This window comes from Panthera uncia, chromosome C2, assembly GCF_023721935.1.
Source record: "Panthera uncia isolate 11264 chromosome C2, Puncia_PCG_1.0, whole genome shotgun sequence".
Classification (NCBI taxonomy): domain Eukaryota; kingdom Metazoa; phylum Chordata; class Mammalia; order Carnivora; family Felidae; genus Panthera; species Panthera uncia.
In genome coordinates, this window is record NC_064810.1 from 153,191,720 (window position 1) to 153,206,364 (window position 14,645).

A 14,645-nucleotide genomic window follows, 5' to 3' on the forward strand; every position below is an offset into this window, starting at 1 on the left:
TCGAGCCCCGCGTCGGGCTCTGGGCTGATGGCTCGGAGCCTGGAACCTGCTTCGGATTCTGTGTCTCCCTCTCTCTCTGCCCCTCTCCCACTTGTCCTCTCTCTCTCTTGTCTCTCTCTCAAAGATAAATAAAATGTTAAAAAAAATATTTTTAAAAAGGAATTCCTAGGTAAGGAAAATCATCGAACTAAAAATTACATGTGCAGTTGAATCTGTAGGGACAAGGGCAGATGTCAGAGCAGAACTGTAGTCGCTCCTGGGAGCTCCTGTGAGAAGGAGCTGCACCAGTTTGCGAACTTGCCATTGGTAGGCTTCGTTTTTCCCCTGTCGGCATTCCTTGGAGTTTGTCTCGAGCGGTTGGTTTTGGTTTTTCACGGGGGTCTTTTTGTTTCGAGCACAGGCGGCTTCAATGATCCACCCTAAGGAGGTGCCCCCTGAGGCCATCTTACTGGCGGTCTACCTCGAGCTGCAGAATGGTAAGTGAGTCTTCTCTCTCGCGAGGACTGGACCCTTTCAAAGAGCCCCAGGCGTTTGGTATCTGCTTCACCTCCTTGAATCTGAAACTTTGCCTTCCTTGAACGTATTGCCCATCAAGTTCTCCTAGCGGTGAACTTTTGGTATCTTACAGATTCCTGCTTCTTGTGAGTGAGCCATATCTGCTTCTTTTTTGAATCTGTGAAAAGGCAGGGAAGCATAGCTTCTGACAGCTAATTACGGTTTAATCCCTGCTAATTAACCTTTCTCTTAGGCAGCCCAAATGAATTGAGAACATGAGTCAGGACTCCAGTCGCTAAGAGTTGTACACTGTAGCACTTGGAACATAGATGTCATTAGTGAGTTTTACAGGAAGCCAGTTTTGCTGAGAATCATCCAAACCTAAATCCAGGCCATACCTCTGAGCACATACAACCCTTGAGGACGTGGCTTCTGAGAAGAACGGCTGCGGGCCCTAAGACAGCGTGAAGCAGAGAGGAGACCTGTGTGGAGGAAATTAAAGAAACAGACATACTAAGAGTTCTAAGTCGTGTCTCCTTTTGATCGTGGGAATCCTTACATGCTTCCTTTCTTTTTAATTTTTTTTTTTTTTTTTTAACGTTTATTTATTTTTGAGACAGAGAGAGACAGAGCATGAATGGGGGAGGGTCAGAGAGAGGGAGACACAGAATCTGAAACAGGCTCCAGGCTCTGAGCTGTCAGCACAGAGCCCAACGCGGGGCTTGAACTCACGGACTGCGAGATCGTGACCTGGGCCGAAGTCGGCGGCTCAACCGACTGAGCCACCCAGGCGCCCCGGTTCCTTTCTTTTTATAGCTGTCGCCAGCATTTAAGTGCCTGGTACCCAGCTGGCCTTGGCTTCCTGAAAGCTGTGATTAGGGCTGGCCCACTGGTCCCAGAGCCCTCTTCCATGCAGTCGACCTTCGGAGACCAGTTCTCAAGCTGGGCTGTGTCTTTGAATCACTGTGGGGCTCTTGCCCAGGGCGCACCCCGTGTCTCTGAAATCGGTTTCAGGGGATGGGACAGATGTGTTATGTGGCTTCAGGGTGCAGCAACGGCGGCAGACTGCTGCTCTCCTGGACCACCTTTGACTCCCTTGCACGCTGCTGATGGCTCGCTTTGTGCGTGATGGTGTTTATGCTGCTTCGTTAACGGGAAGTGTTTTTATAGGTAACACCCAGCTGGCCTTACAGATCATCAAAAGGAATCAGCTGCTTCCTGCGGTGAAAACACTGTCTGAGATGAGAAAGAAGCCAGTGTTCCAGCCTGTCCACCCGGTCCAGCCCATCCAAATGCCGGCTTTCACTGCACACAGAAAGTGACATTTTTGCTCTCAGAAAACTGTTACTTGAGACCGGGGGGTATCTACAGGCCTTTTCAGTTGTATCACGGCAGAACGAATAAAAGAAAGATGGTGAAAGGTGCTAGTTTTGAAGACACGCTTTTGAAACGATTCTAACCCCTGGTTTTCTTTTTGCAGGAAGCTTAGTTAAAATTAAGGGTTCACAAACTCATTTTCATCTGTTCTTCTTTAGTCTTAAACTGTGAGCCATTATGTGATGTATCTGTGTCATAGGCAATTAAAACACGGTCTTACCAGAAGAGTCTTGTACAGTTTTGTTGTTCTTGCAGCCGTTGGACTGTCTTAGCCCCTGAGGTTTAGTGCTCAAGCTTTCAAACCTGCCACAGCTGTCAGTAGATGAGCAGCCAACCCAGCAGCTGGCCTGGGGGCAGAGAGGAGGGACACCGATGTGTTTTCTGCCTCCTTGGGACTGAAAGGACCAGAAAATGCATAGTGAAACCCACGGGGCCAGTAAAATTGGCTTCAGAGGAGACAACTGGGCTGATAGGAATCACTTGCTTCAAGATTAGAGATGAAGAGCAAGCCGGTTGAGGGCGCTGGTTTTGTTCACCCCGCCTGCACCCTCAGGCAGAGGCCCCGCTTCTGGAGGCTGTCAGCAGGGAGCCCCAGGTTCATGGCTAAGCCCGGTGCAGGTGCAAACGAAAAGTTAAAAAATTGCATTTTTCTGGGGCACCTGGGTGGCTCAGTCGTAGAGCATGTGACTCTTGATCTCGGGTTATAAGTTTGAGCCCTATGTTAGGTGTAGACATTACTTAAAAGAATAATTTTTAAAAAAAAGTTTTTTAATGTTTACTTTTGAGAGCAAGAGAGAGAGTGTGAGTGGGGAAGGGGCAGGGAGAGAGGGGGAGACACAATCCAAAGCAGGCTCCAGGCTGTCAGTACAGAGCCTGACGCGGGGCTCAAACCCACAGACTATGAGAACATGACCTGAGCCTAAGTCAGACGCTCAACTGACTGAGCCACCCGGGTGCCCCGAAAGAATAATTTTTTTAAAAATTGCATCTTTTCAAGAGACGGGTATATGCTATGGGATTGACATGACCAAAATTTGTCCATAAGGTCAACACATAAACTTTGGGATAAAAAAGCCGTAATACAGACTTGTTTAGAAAAATTGGGTGAGGAGCACCTGGCTGGTTTAGAAAAATTGGGTGAGGAGCACCTGGCTGGCTCAGTCAAAGGAGCATGCAACTCTTGATCCTTAGGGTTGTGAGTTCAAGTCCCACGTGGGGTATGAAGGTTACTTAAAATCTTTAAAAAAAAAAAAGAAAGAAAGAAAAAACTGGGGGACCTTCTGGTTGAGACCGTGTTTGGTAGGTTCATCCAAGCTTGCTGTTTAGAAGTGTCCCTTGCTGTCTACACCTCTTCAGTTCCCCAGTTTGGAGACCATGTTCAGACAGGGAAGTATGACACCCCAGCTGATCTCTGTACTTCCCCATTTTCACACCTGGAGAGGAAAGTGTTTGGATAACAGCACATCATTTACTCAACACTTGATGTGACTTACTCTGTTGCTGAACTCACTTCCGATAGGGATATCTACCAGAACAAGGTATTTGTGGAGGTAACTAGACATTGCCCACAAAGGACTCAGAGAAGGGGGGGGGGTGTCTTTCTCCACTTTTTATGTTTATTATTTGGGAGAGAAAACGCAAGCTGGTAAAGGGCAGAGAGAATCCCAAGCAGACTCCGTGCTGTCAGCCCCAGATCAGCAGCAGCTCTGGGGGACCCACTCGTGCTGCAGGAGGGTGGCAGAACTGTTAGGCCTGGGCATTTCTGGAGAGTGAGTCCACAGAACTTATAAATTGGTAAACTGCAGAGGATCATGGTAGTGTGAAATGGAGAGGCCTGTTCATTGTACTTGAGGACAATACATCTTTGCATAAATCTCAAGAAATGAGAACTTTCCTTGCTTGCCACTTGGTTTGTGGGAAAGCAGGAACAGCTGTGAGCAGGTGAGGCCCCATATTGCTATGTTAAGTAGAGAATACATTGGGCTGTTAGTACACAATAGGTTAATTTTTTTTTTTTTTTAATTTTTTTTCTACATTTATTTATTTTTGAGAGACAGAGACAGCGTGAGCAGGAGAGGGGCAGAGAGAGAGGGAGTCGGAATCCGAAGCAGGCTCCAGGCCCTGAGCTGTCAGCACAGAGCCCGACGCGGGGCTCGAACCCACGAACCGTGAGATCATGACCTGAGGCGAAGTCGAACGCTCAACCGATGCAACCGATGGAGCCGCCCAGGCGCCCCAATAGGCTAATAATTTTAACAAAGCCTTTTTCTCTCGCTTGAGAAGTGGATACATAGGCAGCTGTCGGCCTTGGTTCTAGTGCTCAGTGATGCCCCTCGGGGACTCCGCTCTAGTTTTCCCTGCCGTTGGCCTTAGCATCTGGGCTTTTGTCCCCGGTCACAGGATGTTCCATCATTATGTCTGCATTGAAGGCGAGAAGAGGAGGGCTAAGGCAACCTGTCCTCACAGGGGACTCTCAGGAACACACTTTCCCAGAATCCCCCAGTAGACCTCAGTTTCACATCTCCTTTGTCCGGTCAAGTCAGGTAGCCACCCTTAGCTGCAGGGAAGGCCGGGAAAGAGATCCCACTGTCGTTGCCAGGATCTCCCTGCACACCCTAAGGGGAGGCCAGGTCGGTGAGTTTCCAGCCTGAGCACTCTTCCCGACGCCTTGTCGGCCCAGCCGTGCCTTCCAGAGTCCACCCTGTGCAGATGCCAGCACATTCCACAGAAGCTCTTAGCTTGCGTGGCTGTCTGTACTTGCGTGGCTGTTGGCGTCAGCCAGGAAGCCCTCCCACTCCTTCCTGTCCCAGTTTGTGACCGCCACCTTTCTTACGTGAGGTAATCCTAATACGCTAAAAGATTTTAAATGCCATTTCCCTGAAGTCTGTCCTAGGTGTCCCCGGTTTCTTCCCCCTTTGGCTCTCTTGTGACACGTACCTCTTCTTCTGTGGCATATGGTTTTCTGTAAGCAGATATGGGTGTTGTAGGCATCAATCTTAAGCCTTACTTCCGAGGGTTGTGACTTTTTTTTAAGATCTTATTTTTGGGGCGCCTGGGTGGCTCAGTCGGTTAAGCGTCCGACTTCGGCTCGGGTCATGATCTCACAGTTCGTGAGTTCGAGTCCTGCATCGGGCTCCTGTGCTGACAGCTCAGAGCCTGGAGCCTGCTTGGGATTCTGTGTCTCCCTTTCTCTCTGCCCCTCCCCTGCTCGTGCTGTGTCTCTCTCAGTCTCAAAAATAAATACACATTTAAAAAAAAAAAAAAAATCTTATTTTTAAGTAATCTCTCCACCCAACGCGGGGCTCGAACTCACAGCCCCAGGGCCCCAGGGTCAAGAATCGCAGGCTCAACTGACTGAGCCAGCCGGGCGCCCCTGAGGTGAATGCTGAGAAGAGGCTCATTAGCTTCTCTTCAGGCTCCGCTACCTACTCGGCTTTGAAAAGGGCAAAACTCACAGACCGGCGAGAACGGGAACGCCAGTGTCCCCGAGCCGTAAGGTGTGAACCCTCAGAAGGGCTGGCACCGTCGTCCGTTACACCCCCGGCCCTCGCATCCGAGGCTGGCTCCCCACAAGCCCCACTCCGCGGAGTCCCCCCCTGGTGTCCTGGCCCGCCACCTGCCTGCGCGGGGACACCACTCACCCTCCGCCAGCGTGTCCTGTCGTGACCGCGCACCCTGACGTGTCCGGCACGCGTGTGCCACTCTCTGACCGCTCATTCAGCCCGAGCGGCCGGGCGGATGACTGCCTCTCTCTCTCGGGTTCTTACCCGCTTGGCCAAACGAGGGTGCCTTTCCCCAGGATCCAGCGACGATTCAAACGGGGCGAAGAACGCAAAGCGCGGCCGGCTGGCGGGCATCCACCACCAGGGAGTTCACTTGGCCCTCCTGTGAGCCTCCGACCCGCTCAGCCCAGGCCTTGTCCACACTTCCGTCGCCTGAGTGTTCCCTCTCTCGGCCTCCAGTCCGTTCCCCTCGGGGAGGGGAGGCCTTGGGGAGAAAAGTGACCGATGACTTCGTGGACTGGCTTCGTGGGACGCGTGAGCCGGAGCAAGTCCTGCTGCTTCGCCCCTCAGTCTCTCCATCTGTAAAATGAGGGCGCTAATAGTCACCTCCCCGCCGGGTTGGCCCTCGTTGTAGCTGGAAGTGCCTGGGCCCCGAATGGGAACGCCACCGTTTTCACGGGGTGACCTAAAGGATATCAGAGCAGAGACCGCTTCCTGCTTCGTTAGGGAAACGGCACACGTTGAGGCAGGCCCACAGACGGGTGGTAGGAGCAGGGGCTCCGTAGGTAAACTACCTTCTTTCTTCACTTCGGATGTGTCCAATGTTAAAAGATAAACTGAGGCGGATCAAAAAGTTGAAGAGTTTGAGCAGAAACCGATTCCAATCGGGCAGCATTCAGTCTAACGGAAAGGGGCTCTGAGGACCTGTACAAAATAATAGACAGGGGGCGCCAGGGTGGCTCCGTCGGTTAAGCATCTGCCTTTAGCTCAGGTCATGATCCTGCAGTTCATGAGTTCGAGCCCCGAGTGGGGCTCTGTGCTCACGGCTCGGAGCCTGGATCCTTGGCTTCAGATTCTGTCTCCCCCTCTCTCTGCCTCTCCCCTGCCTGTGCTCTGTCTCTCTCAAAACTAAACATTAAGAAAGAAGAAGGAAGGAAGGAAGCAAGAAAAAAAGAAGAAAGATGGCAGAAGGGAATGGAAGATGGTAGTTAACGCTGGCCAAGAGGGTTGGTTACTGCAGAGTTACCCACAGGTGGCAGGGCTATCAGGCAGATGCCCTCACTGGTGCTGATCTGATGAACTGGATTCAGATTCCGTTTCTGGGAGACCCCACACTGTAAGTTGAGGCTCAGTTTGGCGAAGAGGGGCTCAGCATCAGCGGTTCTATTTGGAGCCTCGTGTTTTTCATACCAGGATCGGGGGCCTGGTAGTTGCTCAGTAAACACTGGCCTCCTGTGTTCTCGTCCCATTCTACCCACCCCGCCCAGGTCCTCACCTTCTGTGACGCCAGGTCACAAGTCTCCCTGCCTCAACCCCGCAGGTCACTGCCTACAGCACAGTGCTGAATCCCGCCCAGGGGTTCCTTCCGGAAGGCCTGAAGGCGCTCTTCATGGTACCTCCTCCGCTCCACTGAGCCTCCGTTGACCCCTCCTTTATGTCCCACGCGTTACCCAAACTGGGTTCCCTGCCGTCTCCCCAAAGGAGTCGGCACTTCCCACCTCCCGGGCTCTGCTGTCCTTCCACGCCCTAGAAATCTCTCTCCTCCGGTTCCAACATGCCAACATCCGCGCCATCCCACACTGCCTCTCCGTGGCCCTAACCCCCGAGGAGCTTCATTTGTCTTAAACTCCAAGTCTTCATTGACTCCAGACATGCCTACCACGGGTATGTTCTGGGCTGGTGAGCTTTGTCGTTGAGCCCCACCGTGGAACTTGGCACGTCTTCAGGCACGGTCTGTGTTCTGTCCCTTGTCAGCTGTTGTCTTCCCCCTCTGGGGTTGCAAGTACTCTGAAGACATCGTTCTAGACCTGCAAGGTCCACTGAGCGGAATTTTGGGTGACTTTTTTTTTCTTTCTAGGCCTGGCAGTGTCCCAGGACCCACTTCTTTCCAGGTGGAGGCGGCCTATTAACTTAACACAAGGTTTGCTGGGCCTCCGCATGCTTGACCTCCTGAGCCTTATCAAGTGAGTTGAATAGTGGCCCGGGATGGATGGGTTACTGGTCCAACTCGGCTGGTCCAGCCTGAAGTAACGAAACCCGGATACACACAAAGCAAGCAATTGACACATTCAGCCTCTTTCTCCCTGGGAAGAAGAAGGCAGAGACGCAGGCTCCGAGGTAGGAGTGGGGGTGCCACGGGGGGGGGGGGGGGGGCAGCCGAGTTCATTAGCCCCCTCATTTGGGGCAAAGGGGATCCGTGTGGTGACAAACAATTGTCCTGGGGGATTTAGGAGGATTTGGCCAAGTGTCCCTGTGGGCCCCAAGCCTCCTCCTAATCCCGTCCACATTTCAGACTACTTAGGATCGCATTAAATGTCAAAGCCGGCGTTTAGGGAAATATCTACATTTCGTATGCATCGCTCGGGTCAAAAGAAAAGCTGAAACGAACCTTCGAGCATTTGGCGCGAGAGGCTCTCTGTGTGGTCCGGAGTGTGAATGGGGAGGGGGGCCGGCGCCCTCGCGGCCTCCCCGCCCAGGAATGCGGGCTTTTCACATATAGAAAATGCTAATTCTTTGTTCCAGCCTGGCCTCCCGGAGGCGCGGAGGCGCCCGGCCGGATTGTCACAGCTGCATTTGCATGTGAGCGGCCCCTGGTCCCCATCCCCACCCCCACGCCCCCCTCCCCTCCCCCCGCACGGCGGGCCGAGGACTTCTGGGACTTCTGGAAAGGCCGCTTGCAAACGTCCTCTGCCATCACTGAATCCCCGGGAAAGCCACAGGTAGCTACTCTGGAACTTGCTGAACGCATATCGTTTCCCTTTGTGCCACTGGGCAGGTTCTTCCCCGCCCCCCGTCTCCAACTCCCACTTTATTTAGCGCCTTCAATTATTTTATATAAAACAACTCGTTCCATCGAGGAGGAGGAGGAGGAGGAGGAGGAGGAGGAGGAGGAGGAGGAAGGCATTGGGTGACCCACTCGCATCTGTGCCCTGGCGGCAGGAACCCCGAGCTCCACGTGACGCTTTGCAGGCGCTCAGAGCGAGCAGCCGCGGGTGTGCGCGCGTGTGTGCGTGTGCGCGCGCGTGTGCGCGTGCGCTTCTACCGAAGGGGACACAGCCCTCAGGTTGTAGAGTCGCCCGAGGTCCCGCAGCAAAGGCGCACCGAGCGCGCACGCCGCCCCGAGGCCCCGGCCGCGCCGGGCCGACTGGATGCTCAGGGCCCAGGGCGCCACCTGTCGGCGGCGAGCGAGCCCCGCGGGGCGCGGGCGCAGCCGAGGGGACCCCGCGTTTCCCAGGCCGGAGCTTTAGCCCTGGGCGACGCCGGGGGCCTGCCTAACCGTCTCCTTCCATGATTATGATGTTTTCCTGATTCACTTCATGTGTTTCATCTTGTTTCTTCTTCCTGTTTGTTTTTGTCATTTAGTTTTTTTTATTGAGTTGTATTTATTTTACCTTTTATTTCTTTTCTCTTATTTCGTGTATTCTGTTTCCTTACTTTGTTTGGCTTATTGTTTCATGCATGTTCATTTCACGTGGCCAAGTTCATTTCATTAATTAATTTCGTTTATTTTATTTAAACGTCTCTAGTCCGTTATTTAATTTCATTTCAATACCCTCTTATACGTCTTATGTCGTTTAACCTCATTGGTTTCGCTTTTCTTTTACTTTATTTGTGGGTGAACGGAAGAGGCGGATACCTTCTTCACCCTATGCTGAGGCTCATGTATTCTGCCTCCGAGTTTGGAAAAATAGAAAAACAAATCGTACCTTAGCTCCTCTCCGCAAGCGAATCTGAAACACCTAAAAGTGGGAGGCAAGGTTTTTTTTTTTTTTTTTTTTTAACGTTTATTTATTTTTGAGACAGAGAGAGACAGAGCATGAACAGGGGAGGGGCAGAGAGAGAGGGAGACACAGAATCGGAAGCCGGCTCCAGGCTCTGAGCCATCAGCCCAGAGCCCGACGCGGGGCTCGAACTCACGGACCGCGAGATCGTGACCTGAGCTGAAGTCGGACGCTTTAACGACTGAGCCACCCAGGCGCCCCGAGGCAAGGTTTGATATCACAGTCTGTCCAGGAAACTGTGGTCAGTGACTGAAAGTCATTCATAGATCGGTCTCCACTTGACACGGTGTAAAACACTCCCGCCCTGTCAATCAGATCTGTACCCTCCGAGGCACACTGTCCAAGTTGAGTTCGGAGCACGCGGCCCGAGCCTCCAGAGGCCCAAGCCAAATTGAGGGCCGAGACAAGGACCCAAGAATTCAAAGAAGGCTTCTTGGAGGAAGGCTCATTTCACGTGGGCCGGACAGAGAGGGGCTGGGGACTGCTGCAGGTGACCGGGCCATCGGGGGCACATTGCAGACAAATAAAACCGGGAAAGGTCTCTGTCACACTGCAGTGTCTGCTGCTGGGGGGACAGCGGTTTGAAACCGGAGGCAAAGGGTCGTTTGTCAGGGACGCGTCTCAGTTCTCAGACCCTGTGATTCGGGGGGGGGGGGGGGGGCATAGAGGGCCTCAGGGCCTGTGACTCCCCTGAAAGACCGTGGACATCAGGGTGTGTGTCCTGTGTTATTTGGGGGAAGGAGAGAATAAGTCACTACTTGCTGTTGGTTCTCTGGAAGGTTCTATGAATTGCATTTCGGAATTTTCACCTGTCTTCCTCCCTTTTGAGAGAGATGAAATATTTATGTCGAAAAAAGTGCAAAAGTGTAATCAACTTTTACTAGTGAACACCTTTATGTCCTAGATCCACCTGTTAACACTTTACTAACATTTGCTTCAGTCTGCCTCTCTCTCTCCTACACGCACACACCCCTGCGTTCATTTATTTACTCAACTAGCTAGTGAACTTTTGACAGTAAGATGCTGGACACAATGATACTGTATCTCTCAGAACAGGGCCATTGTCTACGTAAGCAAACGCAATTATAGCTCCCAAGACGTTTATAATTTTATTTAGCAGGACACAATCCACATTTAGATTTTCTCAGTTGCTCCCACCGTGCCCTCTTCCGTCATTTTACCCCTTCGTCCAGAGTCCGCTTCAGGATCCTGCGTGGCATTTGGATGTCGTGGGCCCTCTTTAATTCAGAACATTCCGCAAGCCTTTATGGTCACTCAGGACATTGATAGTTTTCAGGGCTCCAGGCCAGTGGTCTTGGAGAGGTTTCCTCTACCTAGATTTATCCGATTATTACTTTTTGTTTGTTTTAATGTTTATTTTTGAGAGAGAGAGAGAGAGAGACAGACAGACAGACAGACCAAGTGCCAGCGGGGGAGGGACAGAGAGAGAGCACAGGAGGGGAGGGGCAGAGAGAGAGGGAGACACAGAATCCGAAACAGGCTCCAGGCTCCGAGCTGTCAGCACCAAGCCCCACGCGGGGCTCGAACTCACAGACTGCGAGATCATGACCTGAGCCAATGTCGGATGCTCAACAGACGGATCCCCCAGGTGCCCCTCTCTGATTATTCCTTATGATTGGACGCACATTTTTGTGAGTTGGAGGCTCATTGTTTTCATTCCTGACACCCCTTTCCCAAGCTGATGTACCCCCAGAAGCCAGAACTGTGGTTTCTGACAAGGCTTTCAGCTCTTCCTTTCCTGTCTGTTTAGATTCCAACATCCCAATTTCCACATCATGCTCAAAACAACCAATAGGAAAGCACCAAGACATGCAAATTTCCCTGCCTTAAACTGGCACATCTTCCAGGTTGAGAAACTCAATTTTTTTCTTTCCTTTCTCTTTTCCTTTCCTTTCTTTTCTTTTTTCTTTTCTTCCCTTTTTTCTTTCTTCTCTTGTTTTCTTTTCTTCTCTTTTCTTTTTTCTTGTCTTTTCTTTTTTTTCTCTTCTCTTTTCCTTTTCTTTTTTCTTTTCGTTTTTCTCTCTTTTCTTTCCTTTTTTAATTTCTTTTCTCTCTTTTTTTTTTTTCCTTTTTTTTTTTTTTTTTTTCTAAGTAGGCTTCACGCCCAGCACAGAGCCCAACATGGGGCTTGAACTCAGAACCATGAAATCAAGACCTGAGCTGAGATCAAGATTAGGCCATTGAACCAACTGAGCCACCTGGTAGCCCTCGTAGCCCCAGGAAACTCAGTTTTCTGCTGCCATGTAATTACTGTGGCTTTCTTTAGCAGCAAACACAGGCCAGGGAAAGACGTGGGAGATCTGGGGAGCAGACCCAGGCAGTGGCCAAAATGTTGGTTGGAGGAGACCTGCTAGGATCGGAGAAGGGCCACAGAGGTGAGAGACAACTGGCCCGGAGCGGTTCATGCTTGACCCACATCCGGTGAGATGCAGGGTGGATAGGAGTCTTGAGTTGGGGTTGTCCCATGTGCAGTTGAGGGGAGATCTCGGGGAGCTTCTAACTCACCTCAGGGCTAAATGAATCTGCAGATGGGCAGGGATGGGAGGGGATACAAAGATAGAAGCCTCCTCCCAGTTCTTGGACCCCATGGCTCCTGTTGCCACAGTCATCAGTAGGACCGAGGAGCCTGTTGGACAAGATTCCTGCTGTCCCCGTGGAGAGGGCTCCCCGGGGAGGGCGGGGTTGGCGAAGGGCCCAGTGAAGACACTGCCCAGGCATGACACCCAATGAAACTCTCAAACTGGGCAAAAGATGGGTTTCCTTTGGGAAGAGACCCACTTTGCTTTCTTTCTAGTTTGTCGGTGATGCATCCACTTGGATGCCCTCTCTTCCTGGAGCTGGCTTCAGGGAAGGTGGGAAACACACAGACTCTAGAGCCTAATCGCCTGGGTGCAAGTCTCAGGGGCACTCCTTCCTGTGTGACCTCGGGCAACTTACTCACCTCTCTTGCTAGAGTTTCCTCATCTGCAGAATGGGAGTGTAATACTATGAACCTCGGAGGCCTGTTATGAAGCTTCTATGAGGTCATATTTGTAAAGCTCTGGTAACAGTGCCTGGCTCTTATTAAGTACCAGATCGGTGAAGATTAAATAAGTAAAAGAGAGAGAGAATCCCCAGCAGGCTCTGCACTGACAGTGCAGAACCTGATTCGGTGCTCGAACTCCTAAACCGGGAGATCAAGACCTACCTCTCAAGAGACAGAGTCCGACGCTCAACTGACTGGGCCACCCAGCTGCCCCAAAGGTTTTTTCTTTTTCTAATGTTTACCCATTTTTAGAGAGAGACGAGACAGAGCGCTAGCGGGGGAGGGGCAGAGAGAGAGGGAGACACAGAATCGGAAGCAGGCTCCAGGCTCTGACCCATCAGCACAGCCTGACACGGGGCTCGAACTCATAGACCCGGAAATCATGACCCGAGCTGAAGTCAGATGCTTAACTGAGCCACCCAGGCACACCTCCCCAAAGGTTTTTTAAAATCAAAATGAAAAGGTTTTGTTTGTTTGTGGTAAATGAGAATAGAGTTCTGAAAGGGTCAGGACAAACGGAGGAACATGAAGGTAACCCGAGGGTGACCTGGGCCACAGGAGCCATTTAGGCCTATACCAGCTCCCCCCCCCCCCCCCCCAGGGGGTACCTGGATGATGCTGGAGAATGCTACGGGGCGGGGCGGGGGGGGGGGCGGCTTTCCTTTCATAGGCCATTGGGCTTTCCTTTCCCAGAAGGAAAAGGGGATTCTTTTCTTTTTCAATTTTTGTTTATATTTATTCATTTTTGAAAGATAGAGACAGAGCACAAGCAGGGGAGGGGCGGAGAGAAAGAGGGACACAGAATCCGAAACAGGCTCCAGGCTCTGAGCTGTCAGCACCAGAGCCCGATGCAGGGCTCGAACTCACGAACAGCGAGATCATGACCTGAGCCGAAGTCGGATGCTCAACCGACTGAGCCACCCAGGCACCCCTGGGATTCTTTTCATTACAACCCAAAGTAGAGGTGAGTTTAGGCGGCTGCATGCCTGGATTTTCCACCCTTCAGACATCCCAGTCTGCTGGAGAAGGTCTTAATTAGGTCTCGTGGCCTTAACTAGAGCCGCAAAGCCCGCGTTTCTTTTTTTAGAGGGTGATCCCACCGAATTAAAATTCAATTAATCCAACTTTAGGGGCAAGAAAAACTATTCGCGAAAAATCATTAAACGGCACGTAAAACCCTTTGAGGAGCAGCAAAGACCAGGACAACCTGGCTTTTGTTAAGGTCCTTTGGGCCCAAAGAGTTCACTTTTTTAAGGAATTTTAACAAGATAGTGGTCACAGTGGAATTTGTTCATGTCGCTTATTTAAGGTTTTACGAGGCCCTGAAAAGAGCCCCCCTCCCCTGGGTCTGCACGACAAGATTTGTTAACAGCAGCATGGTGAGAGGTAAAATCCTGGGGGGTGTTTGAACCCTAGGAGGGGACAAGTGGCCTGGATGCTTCAACAGTGTCACAAAGGGTCGGGGGGATTCCGTGCCAGGTTAAAGGGGACAGGAGACGCAGGGCCCTGGGAAGGCAAAACCAGACATGCCCAGAAAGGACATTATTAGGACAGTCTGTGGATTAGATAACGGCATTGTATCAATGTGACATGTCCCGATTTCGGTAAGCGTACTTGGGTTCTGTAAAATAATGTTTGTATTCTTAGGAAATGCACAAGGAACTGATTACAAGTAGAAGGGTATCATATCTCCTTCCAAATGGTTCAGAAAAACAATTAGATACATAAAGTTATATGTGACGCGTGGGTGGCTCAGTTGGTTAAGCGACCGACTTGGGCTCAGGTTATGAACCTGTGGTTCATGGGTTCAAGCCCTGTGTCAGGCTCTGTGCTGACAGCTCAGAGCCTGGAGCCTGTTTCAGATTCTGTGTCTCCCTCTCTCTCTCTGCCCCTCCCCTGTTCATGCTCTGTCTCTCTCAAAAATAAATAAACGTTAAAAAAAGTTTTTTTAAGAAAAAATTTTAAAAACATAGATTATGTACTTTTATAATAGTATCAAAACTTGTGAAGAATTTTGTATATTTTTCTTCATAAATGCTTTATCACAAGTGGTCTTCCATATTTTCACATAGAATTCATTTACATTGCTTTTAGTTGACTACGTAACATTTCTTTTAACTGAGTATCCCATACTTAACAATTTCACCATTGTTGGGGAACATCTATTGGGATTGTTTTTCTTCTTCTGTTACCAAGTATATTTGCTTTTGTTTACTCTAGATT

The 14,645-nt window shown here is 50.8% G+C and overlaps 1 protein-coding gene across 7 annotated transcripts in view; it reads left to right on the top strand.

Moving 5' to 3' along the window:
* CNOT10 (CCR4-NOT transcription complex subunit 10) overlaps window positions 1–2,097 on the top strand; it is a 72,131-nt gene extending 70,034 nt beyond the window's left edge. For all 7 annotated transcript variants that reach the window (XM_049629062.1, XM_049629057.1, XM_049629061.1 and 4 more), the window contains 2 exons: window positions 401–476; window positions 1,666–2,097. In XM_049629062.1, the coding sequence (XP_049485019.1) occupies window positions 401–476; window positions 1,666–1,817 (228 nt within the window). In that variant the 3' untranslated portion in view covers window positions 1,818–2,097. The remainder of the gene's footprint in view (window positions 1–400; window positions 477–1,665) is intronic.
* Window positions 2,098–14,645: the final 12,548 nt, after the last annotated feature.